Source organism: Hipposideros armiger, unplaced genomic scaffold (genome assembly GCF_001890085.2).
Source record: "Hipposideros armiger isolate ML-2016 unplaced genomic scaffold, ASM189008v1 scaffold_1001, whole genome shotgun sequence".
NCBI lineage: Eukaryota > Metazoa > Chordata > Mammalia > Chiroptera > Hipposideridae > Hipposideros > Hipposideros armiger.
The window spans coordinates 137181-159246 of record NW_017732351.1 but is presented as its reverse complement, the minus strand read 5'-3'; the positions used below and the strand labels follow the sequence as shown (position 1 = coordinate 159246).

At 33.5% G+C, this 22066-nt stretch overlaps 1 protein-coding gene across 1 annotated transcript in view; it reads left to right on the top strand.

The window, feature by feature from the left end:
• Positions 1–22066, top strand: part of LOC109375908 (transmembrane protease serine 11C-like) — a 61927-nt gene that overhangs the window by 37769 nt on the left and 2092 nt on the right. Inside the window, exons 6-9 of the mRNA XM_019631468.1 lie at positions 13417–13455; positions 16767–16938; positions 18124–18383; positions 19328–19470. Of these exons, the coding sequence (XP_019487013.1) occupies positions 13417–13455; positions 16767–16938; positions 18124–18383; positions 19328–19470 (614 nt within the window). The remainder of the gene's footprint in view (positions 1–13416; positions 13456–16766; positions 16939–18123; positions 18384–19327; positions 19471–22066) is intronic.

The window sequence follows — 22066 nt, the reverse complement described above, 5'->3', positions numbered from 1 at the left end:
ATAATTATAGTTGACATACAGTATTATTCAACATCAGTTTCAGAAATACAATGCGGTGGTCAGGCCTCTACATCAACTATGAAGTGGACTCCCCAAAAGGACATGGGTCCATCTGGCACCCTAAGAAATACTTACAACATTATTGATTGTATTCCTCAGACTGTCTTTTTCTATATATATACACTTTAGAAAAGAATATTTTTCCAGCCACCATGGTTATTCTTCTGATAATTGTATACTGGATATTCATTGCAGAGCCAACTAAATCTTAGGGTCTATACCTATGTGCTTTTTTATATGGATTCAAAGCAGGACAATAGCCCATTTAAAGAGACTTTACAAGCCTCAGGGATGAAGAAAATCAGTGGCAGTTGAACCAAGGGATAAAAAATATTGCTTTTACAACAAACAAGACAAACATACAAGAAAAAATCTCATAGACACTGACAAAGGCTTAGTGGTTACCAGAGGGTAAAGGGAGAGGAGAGGAGGTAGAAAAGGGTAAAGGGGGTCAAATATATGGTGATGGAAGAAGATTTGACTTTGGATGATGAGCATACAATGCAATATACAGATGATGTATTATAGAATTATACACTTGAAATCTACATAATTTTATTAACCAATGTCACAGCAATAAATTTAATTAAAAATACACATTTTTGAGAATCAGAAAGGCTATAGTCTTATTCTACTTTGTCCCAGAATAACTTGGAATATTATTCAGTGACAATAGTAAGATAAAACAAATAAAATGCTGATGTATTTAGACATTTGAAAATGTAAAAAAAAAAAATTATTGCTTTTGTAGAAACAAAAGGTCAACTAAAGTGTCCATTAACATTTCAATATTTAATAATTATATCTACTCCAGGAAAATTGCCTCATATAATCTTAGTAATAATGCTAAATCATTTCCAGGAAAAATAAAAAAAATCGATCACTGGTTTAATTTGTTTATTCATTTATTGAATAAATATTGACTGAAAACTGATTATAGCTGAGGAAATTTGGATAAAATTTTACCTTATTAGTTATTTTTTGTTTTTATTAATACTAAATTCATTTTTCTTTTCCTATGATATACAAAATGATACTAGAATGAGGGTATAAAAAAGGATATTGTTTGGTGATTTTAAAAAAAATTTCCCATGGATTGTTACAACTGAAAAGCGAAATCTCACTGGATTTTCACTTAGAATTTGTATTCTCTACTGCCATGCATCTTAAGTTATTTATCCCAGATCAGTGGCAAAATCAGGAATGGTGAAAATACATTACTGGTTTATGGTCCAGATCAAATGTATGAAAATGCATTAGCCATTGCACAGTGGTTATTTGGAAGACTTTAGAATTGGAAAAGACCTTAGAGGTCTCTGGTCTGGTTACCTCATTTACGAGTAAAGACAATTCAATGAAGTAAAGTGATTTGTCCCAAGTCATAAAATAAATAATGAGCAGACTCAAGACTTGAACCCATGTCTTGTGATTCTAAGTGCACTGTGCATTCTCTATATTATTTTATGAATCAGTTTAGAACTGAGAACTGCACCAAAAATCTGGTTTAGCTGCAGATTTAAAGTTCCTAGTGAAAAAAAAAAATCTTCCTTCTTTTGAAATCTGTAGTCAGTGACTCTAAATCCAAATCTTTTCAACTCTGTCCTCAGGTTTAATATCAATGAAAAAAGGATGTAAATCAATATCTAACTAAGAATTGCTGAAAGGAGTTAAAATAAAATATTATGAAACATTATTTTTAATAAACAATTATGGGGTTTTCGTAGGCACTATAAGGAATTCAAAGAATTGAAAGAAAAAAAGCATTGTCCCTCTTAGCAAAAAGCCTGTGTACATTTAAATTCACACTGAGTTAGTATATATGAGACAAAAAGCACAATTACTATCATTATTTCACAAACATATTTTAAGGTTATCCAATATAAAGTGTGATGTGGATTGGACCTAATGCTGTCTGTCATCAGTTGGTAAAATCAAACAGTGACTGCAAATTGCTAGATGAGAACAGCTGAAAACTGGTTTTGTTAACAACATGCCCAAAGCCCCATTGCTCAGTCCACTGGCATCTCCACCCTTTTTACCACTTTGGACCAACAATTCCAGTAGAGGTCATATTCCTTTGACACAACTCTCAGAGGAGCCAATTCCTTTCCTTCAGAGAATTTTCTCAGGTTTTAGTTACATATTCACTAAGGTGATTATTTGATTACTGACCGTCTTTCCCATCAGATCATAATCTCCATGAGAGCAGAGGCCATGTTCATTTTTGCTTAACATTATATCCTAAGTCCCCAGCACAGGGCCTGGCATATAGCAGTGAATGGTTGTTGGATGAATTAATGACTTCCATAATATCAAAGCTGCAGAATAGAAGAGTATATATACAGAGGGTGCTGAAAAATGTATACACATTTTAAGAAAGGAAAACTGTATTAAAATTGTAATACTCAATATATACTGATAACAAAAGGTGAATACAAGTCACATTTGATTTCTGCAATTACAAAAGGTGCTCAGAGTGGTTACCATCAGTTCCAAGACACTTCTGATTACTGCTTGAGCAACACTGACCAACGTGTCCCCTTGTATACATTTTTTTGGCAATTCCAGTATATGGGTGTATATCTTTCTCAACTAAAGTTCCACAAAAGAATTGAGCCCTAAAGAAAATAGTATGTGTGACTACTTTTAGTTCACCCAAGGATAATATGTAGTTAGTACTATCCCAGATGCATAAAAAAAACAGTTCATTCATTTAAAAATGAAAGCTCCCTACAGCTTTAGAGCTAATTCTCTTCCTGAGTCCCAATTGAGGAGGGCTGATGAGAAGTGTGCCACATGTATGCTGCTAGCAGACATTGCTACCCCAGATTTATTATGTAAAGAGTGCTTCATTTATTAGGACTCATGAACGTAATGTATAATTAGATTATACACTCACTCCTGAATTGCCTGAAAAATGACAATGCTACTACCTTCCAAGCTACTATCAATCGGTATTTACAGAGTGTATTCTTCAGTGAAAGATCAGTTTTCTCCATAAATTTTAAAGTCACTGGATCAGATTTTCAAATTAACTACTTAGCATAAAACCTAGAAAATCAACTGATAGTATAGCTTTCCCACAAAAGAGGTTTCCTGAGAAACCTCTCATAAGGCAAATTCTTTAATCTAATATCATTGATGTCAATAGGGAAAGTTTTTATGTATTCCCAAACCAGAAAATATATATTCACTTATGCTTAAACAATACCACAGTCTTTTGAAATAGAGATGATAATGTCAATAGTTAAAATTAGTTAACAAAACCCTTTATTAATTGTTTTAGAATACGACTGCTTACATGGTCTCCTTAAGTTATTTTATAGCTTTACAATCAAACCAGAACATACATATGATACTTAATGTTTATGTACAAACTTTAATGGAAAAAGAAAGAACAAGCAAAGCAATGCAAGTTATATCTCACCAAACAAGTTGATCTCACAGCATGATGCACTTGATATCATTGCCAAAAACTCTCAAGCCAAGAGATATGAAGAAAACGTAACATTAGACTAGATGTACCAATTACACAATTGCAAGTATGGCCACATGGCAACTCCCTCCTGGAAGCTCTGGAAGGAAAAATCCAAGTCATTCCTTGTAAAAGCAAAGAAATGCCTCACAAGGTAGTGTGAGGGTTTCAAATGAAACACCTTATAAAGTTGAATGCTTATAACTTTAATTGGCATATTTAAGGGTATGACTGTAATTTGGTTTAAAAAAATAATAATCATTTCCTACAAAAAAAATGCCTATATATAATGGTATGCTTAATCACCTACTGAACAAGTATGAAAAATATTTTAAATACTTATGCTAAATTATAATTGGTTAAAATAAAAACTCAAATTATGTAGAAGTAATAGAAAGAACAATAACACAGAACTTCATACACAGGATGACGGTCTTGACCCACTATTAAGAGTTTTATAAGAAGAATAAAGCTCTGTCCTAACACTCATTTGTGGGCAGGTAGCCAACACTCATGTATGGATGATGTTAGTAAAACACCCACTTTCCAGGTGACTTGATCCTGAGACAACACATGGCTTCATCTGTGCCATGCTTTAAGCAACTGATTAACCAATCATTTTTTGATAATAATAGAAGACAATTTTTTAAAGCGTATTATTGCCCAAAGTGTCATTTCTTAACCAAGAACCAATCTTCAGTTCTATAAACCTATTTTATTAGCAATAAGTTTCTTAAAATATTCTAAGTAGTATAAGACCTTGAGCACTGACAATTCATTGGAAATAAGTCTTCCTAATTAGGCAAATTTTCTTCATAGCTTATATTTTATCTTTTTAATAAAACATAAATTCTCTTAAAATTATATTTTTATAAAAATATTTCTCAAACTTACCATCTACTTTTTGAGATTACTATGGACATCCATTAATACATAGTAAGTATTGTAGTGCCCTCAGGGAATTTAGGGAAATGTGGAGTTATTGATGCTCTCACCAAGTGACCCCAACATTTAGGGTTTTCACGTCTCATATTTGTTCTTTATATTTTATTTCTTTCTCATAATTTAATGTCAAGCAGAGTTCTTGCTATCATTTGTATTTTCTCCATCTTCTCTTCTACCTTCTTAAAATTCATTTTAAATAATTTATAGTAATGTATGTACAAAAATTCGAAAGGCAAATAGCCTTTGGATGAGGGTGTGTTGAGCCTTCTTATTTAATTATATAAGGTTTAGTGAACCAATTTTTTATATGTCTTTTGGCTCCTCAAATACCCTTCTTTTTAGATTCTTGACTTTATTCCAGAGAAAATATTGCCCAGTCTCCTGAAGATATAGAGCACTATTCTTGTTGCTATTTCAAAATATCTTTCAATAAAACCAGGAATTTATTTAAAGTAATATTTCTTTAGGTATTTTTCAAGTGCAATCTTGAGTTAGAGTTTGAAATACATATTACTGAACCATATAATTATGTATTAGATACTGTTCAGATACTTTAAGAGAGTTTAAATATTAATATATAGTCATTGTGTTAAAGGATCCACTATTAACAGGACATGTGAGACATTTCTACAAAAATATCCATGAATTAAGAATGGTCTTCCAAACTAATCATTCTTATTATTTTCTAACCTCCATGAGAGGACAAAACCATTATAATTTTATGAGTTATTTTTGATAAGCACTAATTTTTAATTATTAATACTAAAACACTCCACAGTGGGTAAATTCAGTTAATTTCCTAGACTACTTCCTTTGATCCATCTAGAGTCACTCAGTTCTAAGCACAGAAAAACAATCTGACATTCCAGACCAAAATAGGCAGGCTGTTAGTAGATCATACCCCAACAGATTTTATTCAGTGGAATTCCAAATCTATCTTGCCAATTTAGATCCAGTTAACCTGAGATGAGTCTTCAATTTCTGCCATATCCTCTCTGCATCATATCCTTTCCTTGACACTTCTTGACTGAATTCCCAATCTGTTTCTCCATTATTGATAGTTTTTATACAACTATCTTTATTTTAGCTATTTGCATTGGTTTTACATTTGCATTCTCTGCTAAAACTGTAGTTCTCAGAAACTTAGCACTTTGGGCTGGGTCCTAATAGCTAAACTACTACCCATAAAATGGTTGGGATCTTGTACCCAAGGGATTGAATACCTAGATCCCGGATACTACTGTCCTGATTATGTCCAGCATCATCCATCTAAGGTAGGATAGATCTGTAGGATGGTTATTTTCATGTGTCAACTTGACTGGGCTACAGAATGCCCAGATATCTAGTTAAACATTATTTCAGTGTGTCTGTAAGGATGTTAGTATTTGAATTGGTGGACTGATTAAAGCTAATTGCCCTCCCAATTGTGAGTGGGCATAATCCACAAAAAGACAGAAGAAGGGTGAATGCTTTCTCTCTTGCAAACTGATTAAGCTGGGACATTGGTTTTTTCCTGCTCTCACACTGGAATTTAAACCACTGGCAGTTCAGTCCTCAGACCTTTGGACTTGGACTGGAATTAAACCACTGGCTTTTCTAGGTCTCCAGCTTGCAGATGGCAGATCATGGGACTTCGAAGCCTCCATAATTGCCCATGAGCCAATTCATCGTAATAAATAATTTCTGCTTCTCTCGGAAACAGTGACTAATACAACTGGCCAGAGTGCACTGCCAATCAGCATCATGCCCAAATAAGTTCAAATTTGCTATGGGCATTTGGAAACCTACTTGCCTCACATACTTCCAGGAGGCTAAACGTACATACACCTAGACCAGAGGTTCTCAACCTGTGGGTCGTGACCCCTTAGGGGGTCAAATGACCCTTTCACAGGGGTCGCCTAAGACCATTGGAAAACACATATTTTTGATGGTCTTAGGAACCGAGACACCACTCCTCTATCCATCTCCATGCTTCAAGACAAAATTTCATTTATTTGTAATTAGAAATAAATATTTCACAATATATAATTACATATTGTTTTTGTGATTAATCACTATGCTTTAATTATGTTCAATTTGTAACAATGAAAATACATCCTGCATATCAGATATTTACGTTACAATTCATAACAGTAGCAAAATTACAGTTATAGAGTAGCAACAAAAATAATTTTATGTTTGGGGGTCACCACAACATGAGGAACTGTATTGAAGGGTCTTGGCATTAGGAAGGTTGAGACCCACTGATCTAGACCAACAACCCTCTCTCCTTTAAACTATGTCCTAGCTTCCTTTGACTTCCCAGGAACCTAAGCTTTTGAGACCATGGCATTTCTTATGTCTAGCTTGAGTGAGTTATAACATAATGAAAATTAAGAGAGGAAAATTTTTGGTTAAAGGGTTTGCACTTTGGTAGGAATAGAAGGTCCATTAAGATCTATTAACACATGAAACACACACTCAAATCTTTGCTTTCTAAAATTTTATCTGATAATGTTGTGTAAAATTAACACAGAATCCTTAAGCAGAAAGATCAGTTAGGAAGGAATTACAATGGTCCAAATGTGAAGAATTGAAAACCTGAACTATCATAGTGAAAATAATATTAAAAATAGCGGACATTTGTCAAAGAGATTATATTTATAGAAATGGCAGAACTGAACAACTGGATGTGAGGCACAATGGTAAGAGGAATTGAGTACAATATCCAAGTTTTAAGCCCGAGTAATTAGTGGGGTGGTAACTTCATAGAGAAATAGGAGACAATGGAGAAGGATTAGAATATAGGTGGTTAGCTTAAATTTTGAGTCTTAGATAAAATATATATCTCCAGATAAAGTTATTTATCAAGCATTTGGAAATAAAGAATTGGTCCTCTGGAGAAAGCTTGGGTCTAAAACCATAATATGATGGCCACTCCCATAAAGTGATAACGAAGTCCTGAAAAATGATAAAACTGCAAAGAATATAGGAAGATAAGAAAAAGGAGAATTAACATGATGACAAAACCAAATTCTGGCAAGGGAGTAGAGAAACTGAATCACTCATACAATGCCTGAGGAAATGTAAAATACTTTATCTACTCTGGAAAACAGTTTGATAATTTAAAAAAGAAATTAAACATGCAGCTACCATACAACCCAGAACTGCCTCCTGGGCATTATCCCAGACAAAAATGATGACTTGCATTCAAACAAAAATGTATACATAAACATTTTTAACAACTTTATTTCTAGTAGCAAAAAACTAAAAACAACCCAGATACCCTTCAACAAGTAAATGGTTAAACAAACTTGGGTAAAATACTACTCAGCAATGTAAAGAACTTAGATGAATCTCTAGAAAGCTACACTGAGTGAAAGAAGCCAATTCAAAAGTTACATACTGTATTATTCTATCAATGTGAACATATGACATTCTTGAAATGAAAAAAACAATTATAGAATGGAAGAACAGGTTAGTGTTTGCCAGGGATTAAGATGAGAGGAAGCAGATGTGGCTATAAAAGGGCAACATGACAGATACTTGTGGTGATGGAAATGTTGTGTATTTTAACAGCATCAATGTCAATATCCTGAGTAGGATATTGTACTATGGTTTTGAAGATGTTACCTTTTATAGCATCTTTGCAAGATATTACCTTTGTGGAAATTGTGTAAAGGGTACATAAAAGTGATTTATTGCAATCTCATCTGAATTTACTATTATCTCATAATAAATGTTCAATTTTTAAATTACATTATAAAAATATACATGTAAAATCTTTAAATTAGATTATTTGATGTCCTAATAACTTTGGCTCCTTATCGCTCATGTTCCTAGATCTCTGAGTTACCATCATAACAAATATTACTTAAATGAGTCACGGTATGAGATTTTTTAAGTGTTTTTGAAAATTTTAGAAATCTTTCTGCGGATGAAAAACTAGCATGGGGTTACTCCTACTAAAACATAATAATGATGTTTTATCTTCCATACCAGCAGCCTGAAATCTTTTGACACTTGAAAACACTTTAGATAAGATTGTGAGGGTTCTAAAACTATCAGAAAAACCACTTTGATTCTTCTTTCATGTTATTGAAAAATTACGTGACTATTTCTTTCCTACTTCTCTTAATGCATTACATGTTAAAAGGCTGAAAGTACCATATAATAAATGCCAATTTTAATGCTTTCCCCTTAAAGTGATTTTTCTGATAAGATGTGCATCTAAGAACTTTTATTAAAGCTCATAATGTGGGTGGAAAGTCAATAAGGGACAAGAAAAGGTATTTAAAATATTAATAGCTCTATGTTAAAAAGAAAGAAGTATCTTTACCAAGCCTGTGAACTCAGGCCAGGTAGAAATTTACACTTAAATACTTCAGAAATTTCTTCCTAATCAGCTTTTCCATCCTTTGTACTCTCTACATTCTTTGTTCCCTCTACATACTTTGTCTCTTATGCAGAATTTTTGAAGAAACACAAAAGAATCCTATGTGTTCTGAGTAAGAAAAGAATAGTTGTGGTCTGTGTTTAATGACCGCTTACTTGTGCAACTTCAAAAGCCATGTAATTGTCATGGATTTACTCATGAGTACTACATAAAACAAGTCTATAAATTCTGCTATGGTTGTAATCGGGTCTATTAACCACTGTCTAAATATATTTATTTTTCTGTATTTTTTTCAAATATGTATAGTTCTGAGAATTAATGTTTGTTTTTTAATTTTAAATTTAAAACAAGCAACTTGAAATAAGTTCCAGAAGAAAAAAAATTAATTCATTCAGAATGAACAAGTGAATATTACCAGGTGATGGGTATTTACATAAAAAACTACTAGATGCAAATTGGCAAGGGAATATGAAGCTAAGACATTTTCTGAGAAGAAGGAGATAGAAGGAAAACTTTTTGGAGAAGCTACCTCTTAAGATGGATCTTAAAGAAAGCAGTGGATATGAACTGAAAGGAATTTACAAAGTATTCTCTGCTGGATGAAACACCAGAGGTGTGCCATCAAATGCAGACCTTCCCAAGGTGTCTAGGTACCTAGGAGACCCAAGCTAGAAACTTCCAAACTGAAAGTACTAATCCTAAATATTAACTTCCTGTGTGTCCTCAAAAGGGCCCCTCAGAAACACAAGGACAGCATTTTCAAAATTATAAGAGAGGTTATGACTTCCATTGTCTACTGCTCACTACATCGACATAGCTATCTAAATATGCTCCTCAGTACATGTCTTTTCCTCTGTTCATTACAGTAGTCTTTTGTACTGCTTCCAAAGCTTAAAATCAACAATGGCTAACTCATAGGAGAAGCAGATAGAATACCAAATAAAAATAGATAGTTCTGATTTTTCATATTTCTTAAAATCTGCATAAACCTAGAAAATATTGAAATGCAGTTCTACCTTAAAACCTACTACTTGCATATACAACTGATTATTAATTAATTAAGCTTAATTAACATAAAGTTTTAATAAATTAAATCTTAAAATCTTTTTAAAAATTTTATCTTCAGAGTCAAAATGATAAACATATTGAAGATATGTACTGTGAAAAATCTACATTACTCTGAGGAATGACAAATGATATTTAATATCTAACCACAGATATAATTTTCAGCCTAATTAGATGCTTAAAGCAAAGCACTTACTGAGGTTAAATATGCAGCCAGGTAATGAATAAAAGCCTACAATGAATGAAGGATTCAGATTTTGTTTAATCACAATCCAGATCCACACTCTATTCTTTTGCCTTTCAATGTAGACCAGTCATCTTAATACTCCAGAGTAGCTTTGTGTGTGTGTGTGTGTGAAAATATTATGAATGACCTTCCATAGTAGAAAATGATTTTATCACAGTTACCTTGCTCAGTAAGTCCATGTACATTTATAGGTTTAAAGTTGTCAGGAATCTACCACATGAGCATTTAAAAATACCCCATAAAATACATTCCATAAGAGAATTCAGCTGATCTCTATTTTTAATGCTAGAACTCTAGGAAAACTATCTGAAAACAAGGAATAATTAACTAATTTAACATTTGGACTCACATTTGGACTCATGCAAAGTAATAAATTCACTTAAGTGTATATACATATATATATATATATAAATGTGTTATATATATTATATAAATATATTATAAATGTATCTACTGCCACTGTAAAACTCTTCCTTATACTTTATAATCACATGGCTTAGTTTCATTATTATTATGTTTCAGACTTCTTTTTTCAAGGAATAAAATAGTCACTGGATATCAGACTTTTAAGGAATCCTCTTTCTTTCCAGTGCACCTTGCATTTCTTGCTTCCTAAACTCAGAAAGACACCAAATATGAAACATTACAAATCCAAAAGCCCATTTAGAGAGCATTTAAGTGTATTTTCTAATCTAGTGTTCAACAGTGAGTCAATTATGCCTATTTTCCCCAAAAAAAAGTAATTCTTTAATTTTGTTATCAGCTATTCTATTCCCCTGGCACCCCTCTATGCTATATGACTTTCTTGGTGCATCCGATTTTGTACACATACATCTGCCATAGCACTTATCACATAATATTAAATTGTCTACTTCGTTGTATATCTCTTTCATCATACTCCAAGTTCATTGAGAACAGGGTCCATGTATATTCATTGATTCCTGGCCCATAGGAGAAGACCAATGCACATTTGCTGGCTGTTTTTTAAAACAGCTTTTCCTTATTATTCATTGATGGAATCTCCGTCTTGGCAGGGACAGTGCTATTGGATTTTTTTTTTGTCACTTCCTTTATATGGTGCTTTGTAAACAGAGTATCTTAGGTTACAGTGTTAACTCCTTGATTCAGAGGTAAATCCATAGGAGTTCCAGCCTTTGAGTGTGAGTTATGGGACTTAAAAGGAAGGAAATACAGTGATTCAGATCAAAGGGGTGACAGCTTAAGTCATTTCCCCATTTACTGTACCTGTCCTCTATCTACCCAAATGATAGTTATTCTATTAAGCTCTGGGATAATACAACTATTAAAAGTAAATTATAACTCAGAAAGATTTCTTTCCTTTAGCAAGTCACGCATCAATAAAGAAAACCTCAAGGAAAGAGGAAAGTTCTGCAAACATAGAAGGGTTTCTAAATAATTAATTCTTAAGGTATAGAAATGAACCGTTCTTTGTCAAGAGTTTATTATCCAAAATCTTAATATGGTTTGATATATTTTACCAACCACAAAAAGCTTAAAATTAAACTCTAAAGGTATCAGTCGAACAAAAACTAGCCTCTGGAAGGCAGTTATTAAGGATTAGATGGAAACATGCCACCTTCCTCTTTTCGAAGGTGTGGCTCATATCTACTCATAGTTCATCTGACTGCTGAAATGCTCCTGTCTTTTTGTTCAGACAAGTCGACTTTCTGGTAAAGGATTCTTTTGTCTCCTCGGTTTGTTGTGCAACCTAATGTAAGAGTATGTAATTGTAATTGGCATATGGAACTGGATACTCCCTCCTGGATTTATAAAAATCCAAGAGTGTAATAAACATAAACCTACATTGACATTTATAGTATTTAATTTATAAAGCAGCTAGTGATTCTTTTTTGAAGAGAAACTCTTAAGCAGAAATAGCTAGTGAATTTACAATGCTCTGCATCTGAAATTTGGAACATAGTCATGATTCATTAATGTACCCTCTTGTCACATACGTCGCTTATGAATTGAACATGTTTGCAGTTTTGCAGGGATGTGGGGCCCAGAGCAGAACTGTCTGGAGTAAATCTCATCCTGTAATATTCTTTAGATTCTAGGAATGAGTAGACAATGTTAAAGTCTGCCTTATTATTAAAGTAAAAAAAAAATTATTATCCAAAATGAATGTAAAATGGAATGGCATGCTTAATTAAATGTTTTGAATAATTGAAACTTATCACACAAAGGGTATTAATTTTTTTTAATTTATCAAGTTTATTGGGGTGATATTGGTTAGTAAAATTATATAGGATTCAAGTGTAAATTTCAATAATACATCATCTATATATTGCATTGTGTGTTCACCACCCAAAGGGTATTAATTTTAAAAGAATCAAAGCACAACAAAATGCACTCAACACCAAAAAATGAACTAAATATAGCAATGTATGTATTCTTTCCTAGTTATTAACACATTTGTAATGGAATATAGTTCTCTGAATGTCTTGGTTCCCTGGTTCCCCAAAAAAACAGCACCTGAGACAGATACTTATCCGCAGTATTTGATTCGAGAGAGAGTAAAGAGCAGAAAGAATAAAATGGGGAGGTGAGTTGGCTATCACCAGGGGCATCCCTAGCTCCATCCCATGGGACCCTATGAATTATATTTCAGAACTGTGTTCCCCTGGGACTGAGGCGAAGCTTTTGTCTATCAGCTCCCATTTTATACTGGCTCCAACAGCATTAACTCCCACATTTCCCATTGTCCATCTGGGAAAGTTCACTGGGGCCCTTCTGGGCAGAAAGCGAGAAGTCTTAGGTGCTGACCTGAAAGGGGCATCTGTGAAATTACTCCTGAGTAAAGCAGTCCATGGAATTCGTCACCACACTGCGGCTGGAATAAGAAATGGGCCAAGAGTATTTAAAGTGGTGCATAAAAGTTGTTAAAATACGTTCAGTTATCTGGTGATTTAGATACAAGATCACTGTTTCATATATTTTAGTACTTTCCAGGACCCAGATCTCTTTTTCAAATTACTTATAATGGGGAACGTCAGAGGTTTCTTAGAAACCAAAAAATGAATGCTAAGATTTTATTATTCCCTATGCTAATCTATGAACATAGAAATTATGCATATATCATGAAGATTGAATAAATGATTATGTCTGCAGAAAAATGCGTTCACCAAAGCAAAATAATTAATATTAATTAATATTAAAATTCATTAATTTTAAAGTAATGTGTTCATAAATGTAAATATTTCCCCTTTCTTTTCACTTGACTTTTAGGCATAGAAACACCAATAGCAGAAAATCTTCTCCATAATTGTAAGTTCATCAACAATGATTTATTTTCTAGTGAAGCTTAATTCCTTGGATGGCAAAAAAGACTTCCACTTGAGAGTCAATGTGATATTCATAAAGGTGTAATGGGAAGTCTGCTTTTAGAAACTTGTGTTAAGGTGATTATAGTTGGCATTAAGATAACTGATTACCATGGGTTTAAAATGAGGAATATATTATTACATGCCATAATGGCAGCGAGTTCTACAAATAAGCAGTGATAATTAAGAACTTAGAATCTATAACCAGCTATGCATCAGTTTTGAACCCCAGATCTGCCATTTACCACTGGATGAATTTTATACAGGCTACTTAACCTTTCAAACCTCCAGTTCTAAATCATTGTGAAGAGAAAAGAAGGTAGCACATGTAAATACTTACAAGAGTTAAAATACCCCTCCCTTTCCAACTGTTTGTATAAGGCTAGAGTTTCTTCATATACTTTGACCAAAACAACAAACATATCACAATTGATTGAAAGGAGAAGCAGACATAAGAGTTCAGTCATCTTTTATTAAGACAGACATTGAAAAGACTTGCAAAAATGTAAAACAATGCTACTCTTCTCCCTAAATTATATTGTTTCAAAAATAGTTTCTTTTTTAATAAAAAAAAGTGTAGTTTGTGCTAAAAAATAAAAAAGCATACAGCTCATACTAAGCACTCAATAGATGTGAGCTGTTTGGGTTTCTATTCTGCCTATGAAAGCTTCAGGCATAGGAATTTACTATGGAATTCTGATCCTACAAGCCAAGCTTAGTGTACTGAGAAGTAAAATGCCTTAGTGCTGGCAGCTTCCTTGCTGGCCAAGGAATCCTGCTTCCATTCTCCCAGTAGCTGCCCTGGGAAATGTGATCCCCAGGTTGCTAGAGCCTGGGGCAGGCTTTGAGAAGAAGCACTGCTCTTATCTGGGGACTGAGACTGATTGGGGTAGCTGGATTAGAGGAATCTTCCTTGGAGCCAAGTGACAGTGACCCTGACAGCTTTGACTATCCTTTAGTCGCAGCATAATTATTTCTGAACAACCTGGGCAAAACTTAAACACAAGGCTGTATTAGATTATTTTTCTCTCTGATATATGTTGACTGAACAGTCCTAAGGTGACTTAATAAGACATCTTAAAGCCAATTATTCCACTTAAAATTTTAGTGCTGATATGATCAAAATCCACAACTAGGAATTTGTCAGGTTGGTAGAGGAGAGGTAGTCAAGACAGAAATAAAAGCAGTGGTAAGGCTGGAACACTAAATAACCATCCAGGTCAGTATTCTGAATTTCACTTGGCCTGTCTGAGATTTTGATTTTACGTGAAATAAAAGAGGAGAAGGGAGAAGTAGGCAAGAAAAATCAAACAGGGTTAAAAAAAGTACAGAGTTTTGGTACATGACATAAAGTGTATTAAACTGCAGTAACAGGTGATGAAGTAACAGTCAGTAGGGTAGGGAAGTCGTAAGAGCTTAGTAGATTCTCTAATGTTTCTGAAAGTATCAGCCAGAAAACCTTCATTATATCCCTTAAATCCTTGAAATTTACCATATGATGTCTTTTGACATAACAAAAGCTATAAGGTGCCACATAAGATTTCAAAGTAATAATGACAAGGTAATATGCAGAGGTGGGAGCTGACAGCTTAACAGACACAACAATCATGAGTAAATGAGAACTCAAAATGGACATTGATGCATAGTTATGAATTAGATTAAAATTCTGAGTAAGAGCAGAAACAAGGAAGTTAGAATCACTCAGGGGAGGTTCTCCTGATCCACAGAGAAGCATCTTTGTTTTTATATTCCTCTGAAGGAAGTTGAGTAAAAGCCAACTTCCTTTAGAAGTTGTCCAAACAGAAGGGAGGATAGGGAGGAACCATTATACCTTTGGGTTCTGGATTGTTTATTTTATCTTCTGTAGTGTCTATGATAAAGGAGTGGAAAGAGGAAAAGAAAAGGGAGTTACATTCAGTGAGTCACAATGTGAGAGCTCTCATTAAAAATAGCAACCTCAAAGCCTCTGCTTCAGCTGAGTGATTTTTATGAAGAGGGTGCCTTAACAACCTAAGGTTTGGGTTGCATCAAAGAGAACAATCTAGAATCAGGAGCCATATACAAACTTAAGGACTTCAGAGGGCTAGTGAAGGCCTTTTAAAAACTCTACATGTCTTATTCTGGGCTTCTAATGCCTTTCTACTCTCAGGAAAGAATATCTCAAAATATATTTTGTCACAATTAACAACATCTCTGTGAAGCAATTGACCATCTAACCTTTCCAGTTAATTGACGTGTTCTTACTCTTGATACAAATACCTTTCTCTAACTCGGAGTTTCTCAATTTGAATGCCATGGGCATTTTGGGCTAGATCATTCTTTGTTTCAGGGACAGTCCTATATATTATAGAATTTTTAACAGCATCTTAGGCCTCGACCCATTAGATACCAATACCCCCACCCCAATTATGACAGTCGAAAATGTCTCCAGATATTGCCAAATTTCTCCTGGAAATGGAGAGTGATGTGCAAAAGTGACTGATTTAGAGCCACTGCTTTAATCTGTGCCCACTGCATTAATTATGACAAGTTTTCTTCACTCCCTAAATGCTTAGGAACATAGTCATTCCAGAAATGGGTTTTGTAGTCAAATATCATTTTTATTTCAAGTTGCTTCATGGATTACACTATACAGACTTCATTTCTACAAACATTTGTTGAGCTCCTTTTATGAGATAGATTCTCTGAGGTAGGTCCTGGAGACACTTTTTTTTTTTTAAGTTATAGTTCCTGCCCTCTAAAAATATTTATTAATGAGGCTAATAATCTCTACTAACAGATACCATAAGCTGTTAAGGTACAAGCTCAGTGCTTTAGCTCTTTAGTATCTCATTCACATTAATATTCATTCGCACTTTCTCAGGAATGTTTCATAGAAATCATTACTGTAAACAACTGCTATGAAATTAAAAAGCACACATTTCCCTATGCAACTTCATAACTGGTTATACAATTACCATCTTCCAAATTCAAATATTTAATTCTACCTCTCTTACAACAACAGGTCATAGCAAGACCACACAGAAACACAGGAGTGTAGGCAAGCGATGAGGATGAGGAAGGACGATGTTAATCAATTTTGAATGAGTCATTAGGAAATCTCATGTCAGCAGGAAGTTAGTCCTAACTTCTCCAAGACTATGAATTTTTCCACAGTTAATAGTAGCATGTATCATGGGGAATTTGTTTACCATAGCAATGCATGCATAAGCAATATCTATATCATGATATGCTAATGAACTCTGTTTTAAGCAGGTTGTGGACAACGCACAATAACTTCCTCTGGCAACAAGATAGCAGGGGGCATGGATGCCAAGGAAGGGGAATGGCCCTGGCAAGCTAGCCTTCAACAGAACGGTGTCCACCGATGTGGAGCCACTCTGATTAGTAACAGCTGGCTTGTCACTGCTGCTCACTGTTTTATAAAGTAAGCATTAGCCACATTAAGGCCTCAAAGCCAATCAAGTACATAAGAGTCTGATACATATCTTTCAAGAATATGGCCACATAACTATACTTCCAAATGTTCAGCATTGTGAGGTATAGCCTCAAAATTACTCAATGAATTATCAGAAAAAAAAAAAAAGATAGATTCAGGCTAACACAAGGTTTGTCAACAGTGGCAATATTGACACTTTGGATCGAATAATTCTTCATCGTGGTGCTGGGGAGGCTATACTGTGCATTAGAAGATAATAGATATCCACCAAATGCCAGTAGCATTCTCCAAGGATTGACAAACAAAAACGCCTCCAGGCACTATCAAATATATCCTGGAGGAGAAAATAGCCCTCAGTTGAGAATCACTAAGCTAGATTCACTTAATTTAAATTTATAAAGAAACTATAAATCTCAAATGTAACATGGGTGCTCTATTACTTTCTCATCATTATTACATTTGTATTTATTTATTGATTGATTGATTGGTTTATAAGTATTTGAAATCATCCTGTGTTCTCCCATATGTGTTATAGCCCTATTTGAAATGATTATTTCTTTAAAAGATGTATTATTGCCCCAAAAGCTTAACTTTCTTTTTTACCTAAAAGTTTTATTACCTTTTTATTTAATGGTTCATTTCACTAATTTCTATTCATTTTATGTTATTGGTTTCATTTTTAAACAAAAATCTCTCTCAAACTTAAGATTTTAAAAATGTTCCAGAGCACCATTTTTCAGTGCTTAACATACAAACCCTTGCTTAACAAATAATAGTGAAAGCCTGAAATATTTCCCCATTTATAGTTTCTAATGACTATAAAAGAAGATTTAGATATTTCCTTAATTGTCATAAGTTTTTTCTGTCCCATATCCTTGCCCACTTTTTATGTAATCTAATTGTCTTATGTTGTCATATTTATCTTTCTAAATCCTCTTGAGTTTTTTTCTGGACAAAACAAGAATAAAATGTAGTTTCCATGGGTTATCTTTTAAAATATTACTGAGTTATTTAAAATCTTCCATGTTATTTTTCTTTTTTTTCTTTTACATACAACTTTACTTTTGTATGCCTATATGACTATAGGAATTCAAAACATATCTAATTGTTTAAAAGCATAAGATATTAATTCCTACAATTCCGACTTTTAATAAACAAATCTATTTTCTTTAGGGCCAATGATCCCAAACAATGGACTGTTAATTTTGGGCTTCTTTTAAATGATCCACAAACACAGCGAGGTATCAAGAATATTATAATTCATGAAGGTTTCCATCACCCTGCACATGATAATGACATTGCTGTTGTGCATCTGTCTTCACCAGTATTATATATGAGCAACATTCGAAGAGTGTGTCTTCCAGAAGCTACTTATATATTCCCACCCAATTCAGATGTGACAGTCACTGGATGGGGAACATTAAAGTCTGATGGTGAGTTCCTAATCTTCCTCTATTGCATTTTTGAGTTTTAGGAGTTAAAAACAATATCCAGAATCACAACTAATATGAGAAATACTTTCTCTGAATCATTTAAAGAGGATAATGTACAATAGATTATTAATTAATTAATTTTCTTCCATTTCATTAATTTATTTATTCATTCAGTAAACACTTATATTGATTACCACCTTTGTTCCAAATACTGTCGTAGGTGGTTTGGGTATATTAATGAATAAAATAGGCATATATTCCTGCCCTCATAAAGCTTACATTCTTAGCAAAGAAAGACAATAATCAAGAAATACAATAAGTAAGTAAATTACTCATACACAGCATGCTTGGTGCAGATTAAATACCATAAAAAAAAATAAGGACTACAGATGATTAGACATTTTTGATGGGGTGAAATGAGTAGTCCTCTATGATAAGGCTACTTGAGCAAAGACCATTTAAGCACGTATATCCCCATGACCCCGATAATGTAAAGATTTAGTGGCTATTTATGTTCATAAATGCATTTGAAAGCAGAAGAAAATAAACCTAAAATTACAGGATTCAGAATTACTTGCATAGTAACAAAAAACAAAAAATCTAAAACTGATCATAAAATGTATGTTTATGGAATATGAATGTTTCATTTTGTTTTTTAAGGCATACATATAATAAATATAAAATTCCAAAATAATTCAAAAGGAAAAAGATCCCACCGCATATGGATGGACACACTAAGTATTTCTAAATATGACAATTTTAACAATAGCTTGCTGCGTTCATAAAGTTACTTCTTTGTTACTAAGAAAGGAGACAAATAAAAGCTTAATTAAAATGTATGTTTTGCATTGATTTGGAAATTGTTCATAGTGTTAGATACTAATAATACAGCTAGAGAAACAAATATTGACTTTAGCAAAAATTACATAATCTTCCTTCTTCAGGAACAATTCCTAATATACTCCAAAAAGGAACGGTGAAAATTATAGATAATAAAACCTGCAACAAGGAAGAGGTATATGGAGGTGTGATCAAACCTGGAATGTTGTGTGCTGGGTATCTGGAGGGTAGAGTGGATGCCTGCCAGGTAAATCTTCCTATCCCATTTTTAAGATATTTATTTTTCTTGTAGTTTTTAATTTCCAGTTAACCAGTTCTATTTTCTCAAAAGATTGGCAATTTTTAAAAGCTTAAGTAAGTTTTATAGCCAAAGTACATAATTAAAATTATATTATTTTCTGATGGATTTCATTAAATACTAAGGTGCAAAACCACCTTTACTGTTATAAGAAGCTGTAGGTGGGAGAAGGTAAGAGACTCAATTTGGAATGACAATAGAGATGAAGTGGAATATTGGTGACTTTAGTTCAATTGCTCCTCTATCACTGAGAAGCATTCAACTGGGCACACCACCAAACAATGATCATGTAACTTCCTTAATTTAGGATGGCTCCAACACCCTAAATATTTTATTTAATATTTAACAACACAAACAGCTTCTCCATGTGCCAGGCACTGTTTTTAAGCTCTTTACAAATATTAATTTATTCAAGTTATGACAGCTTTGTGATATATGTTTGTACTATTATAAACCTTGTTTCTTGGCTAAAGAGACTGAGACAAAGAGAGCAAGTAATTTTTCTAAATTCACACAGGTATTAAGTAACAGAACTGAGATTTAAACCCAAGAAATTGTGCTCTACAGCCTACACTCTGAATGCTACACTAAGCTGCCTTTACTTATGCTTTATATGTTTCAAACAACTCTGACGCTATTTATAAGCAAGCATCCTATTGCTAACAAAAGTACTACTCTAGTTATCTAGGCAGACAGAATCAGTGATACATCGAGGAAGACCTTTATTTTATTCCCTCTTTCAATTAATGATTATTATTTATTGACTACTAATTATGTGCAAGAACATATGCTAAGTTCAGGGAAGTTAAAAGTGAATAGAGCATTATCTCTGAACTCTAGAAGCGAGAAGACATGCAAACAAGTATTTACAATATAATTAATCATCTCTATTTGCAGATTCCCATCTTTTCAACTCTCCCACTAAATCTATTCTTCAAAGTCATGAGAAGCTTAAATCCCTGTTTGTCTTCATTTTCTCAGTCCAGCACTGTCTTCTAACTTTATGAAATCTAGAACCCATGTTTTATAATTTCAACCACTCTTTTGATAGCATCCTCAATGACTTCACCATCTTCCACTTTCCCAACACCCATCCTAATACTCTCCAATCACAGAGCAATCTATCTACTTTATTTGTTTTATATGCTAGCTCCTTAGCACAACTAAAAGAAATCTTGTATTCTTGTATATTGGTCATATAATCACAGCTGGGTCTTGAACACACTGTAGAAATCTTCAATGCATCTTTCATGGTGCAATGTCAGACTTCAATTATACTGTTTGAATGTATCCTACCACACCCTTATATTCCTTAATATATGACATTTCCTCCTACTAAGTAGAAAAAAAATGAAAGCAATCATATGAGAACTTCTTTAATTCATTTTCTACCTGATATATTGGATTTATATTTGTATTTATCTTCACCTTTTAGGTTCATTATGAAAATTATTTTCTTTTACTATACGAAGCTAATCTATTGCTTGGGGTTTTCACCCACTCTCTTTCCATCTACACAGATATCTGAACTTTCCATTGATTTGAGATTTCTTCCACATTTTCCAAACTGTCTCACTCTAATGAACTCTTTCACATATTCTGCAAACATTATTAGATCTCTCCCTCGATATATCCTACTCTATCTTTCTTATTCCCCTCTTGGTCAAATCTCTAAAGAATAGTTTACCATCATTGTTCCACATTGTCAATTTACTTTCTGATCCATTGCTTGCAGACTTTTGCCCTACCAGTCCACTGAAAGTACTCTAGTCAAGATTATTGATGATTGTTTAATTGCCAAATCCAATATATGCAGAGTGGAAGATAGACTAAAAGCAAGTGAGCTAGAGATAGTGGGGTCCAATAAAATATTTTGCCTGAGAAAAGTAATGAGGGCTTCAACTAAGACACAGTAGGAAGGAAGAGATAATAACAGTTGAGTAGACAAGAATGTGGGATGGATTAGATGTAAGGAAGAAGGAAAAGGAGAAAACTAATGCTAACTCCCATATTTCTCCCTGAGTAACTAGAGAGAAGCTGTACAGGAGAAAGAACAGGTTTGAGGAGGATGAATGTACAATTTGGGGTGTGGTAAATTTGAGGTGCCTATGGAATATCCAGGCAGATATGATCAATATACCACTGAAAATAAAAACCTTGAGTTCAGGAAAGAGTTCTGGCTGGGGATACATAGCTAAAAGTGATTGTCATCTTAGCGGTAGGTAAATTCATAAGCATGAATATAAAGAAAGCTCAAGTAAAGAGTGTAAAATAAGAAGCAGAACTAAGGAACACAACTCAGGTATACATGCTTTTAATGGATTAGCAGTAAAAGATAAGAAAGTTCAGAAAAAAAGAAAAACAAGAAGAAATTGGTGTTACAAGAGTCCAGGGATCAGGAAAAAAAATATATGGTGATGGAAGAACTGACTCTGGGTGGGAAACACAGAACACAATATATAGATGATATATTAGAGAATTGTACACTTGAAACCTATATAATTTTACTAAACAATGTCAACCAAGTAAATTTAATAAAACTTTT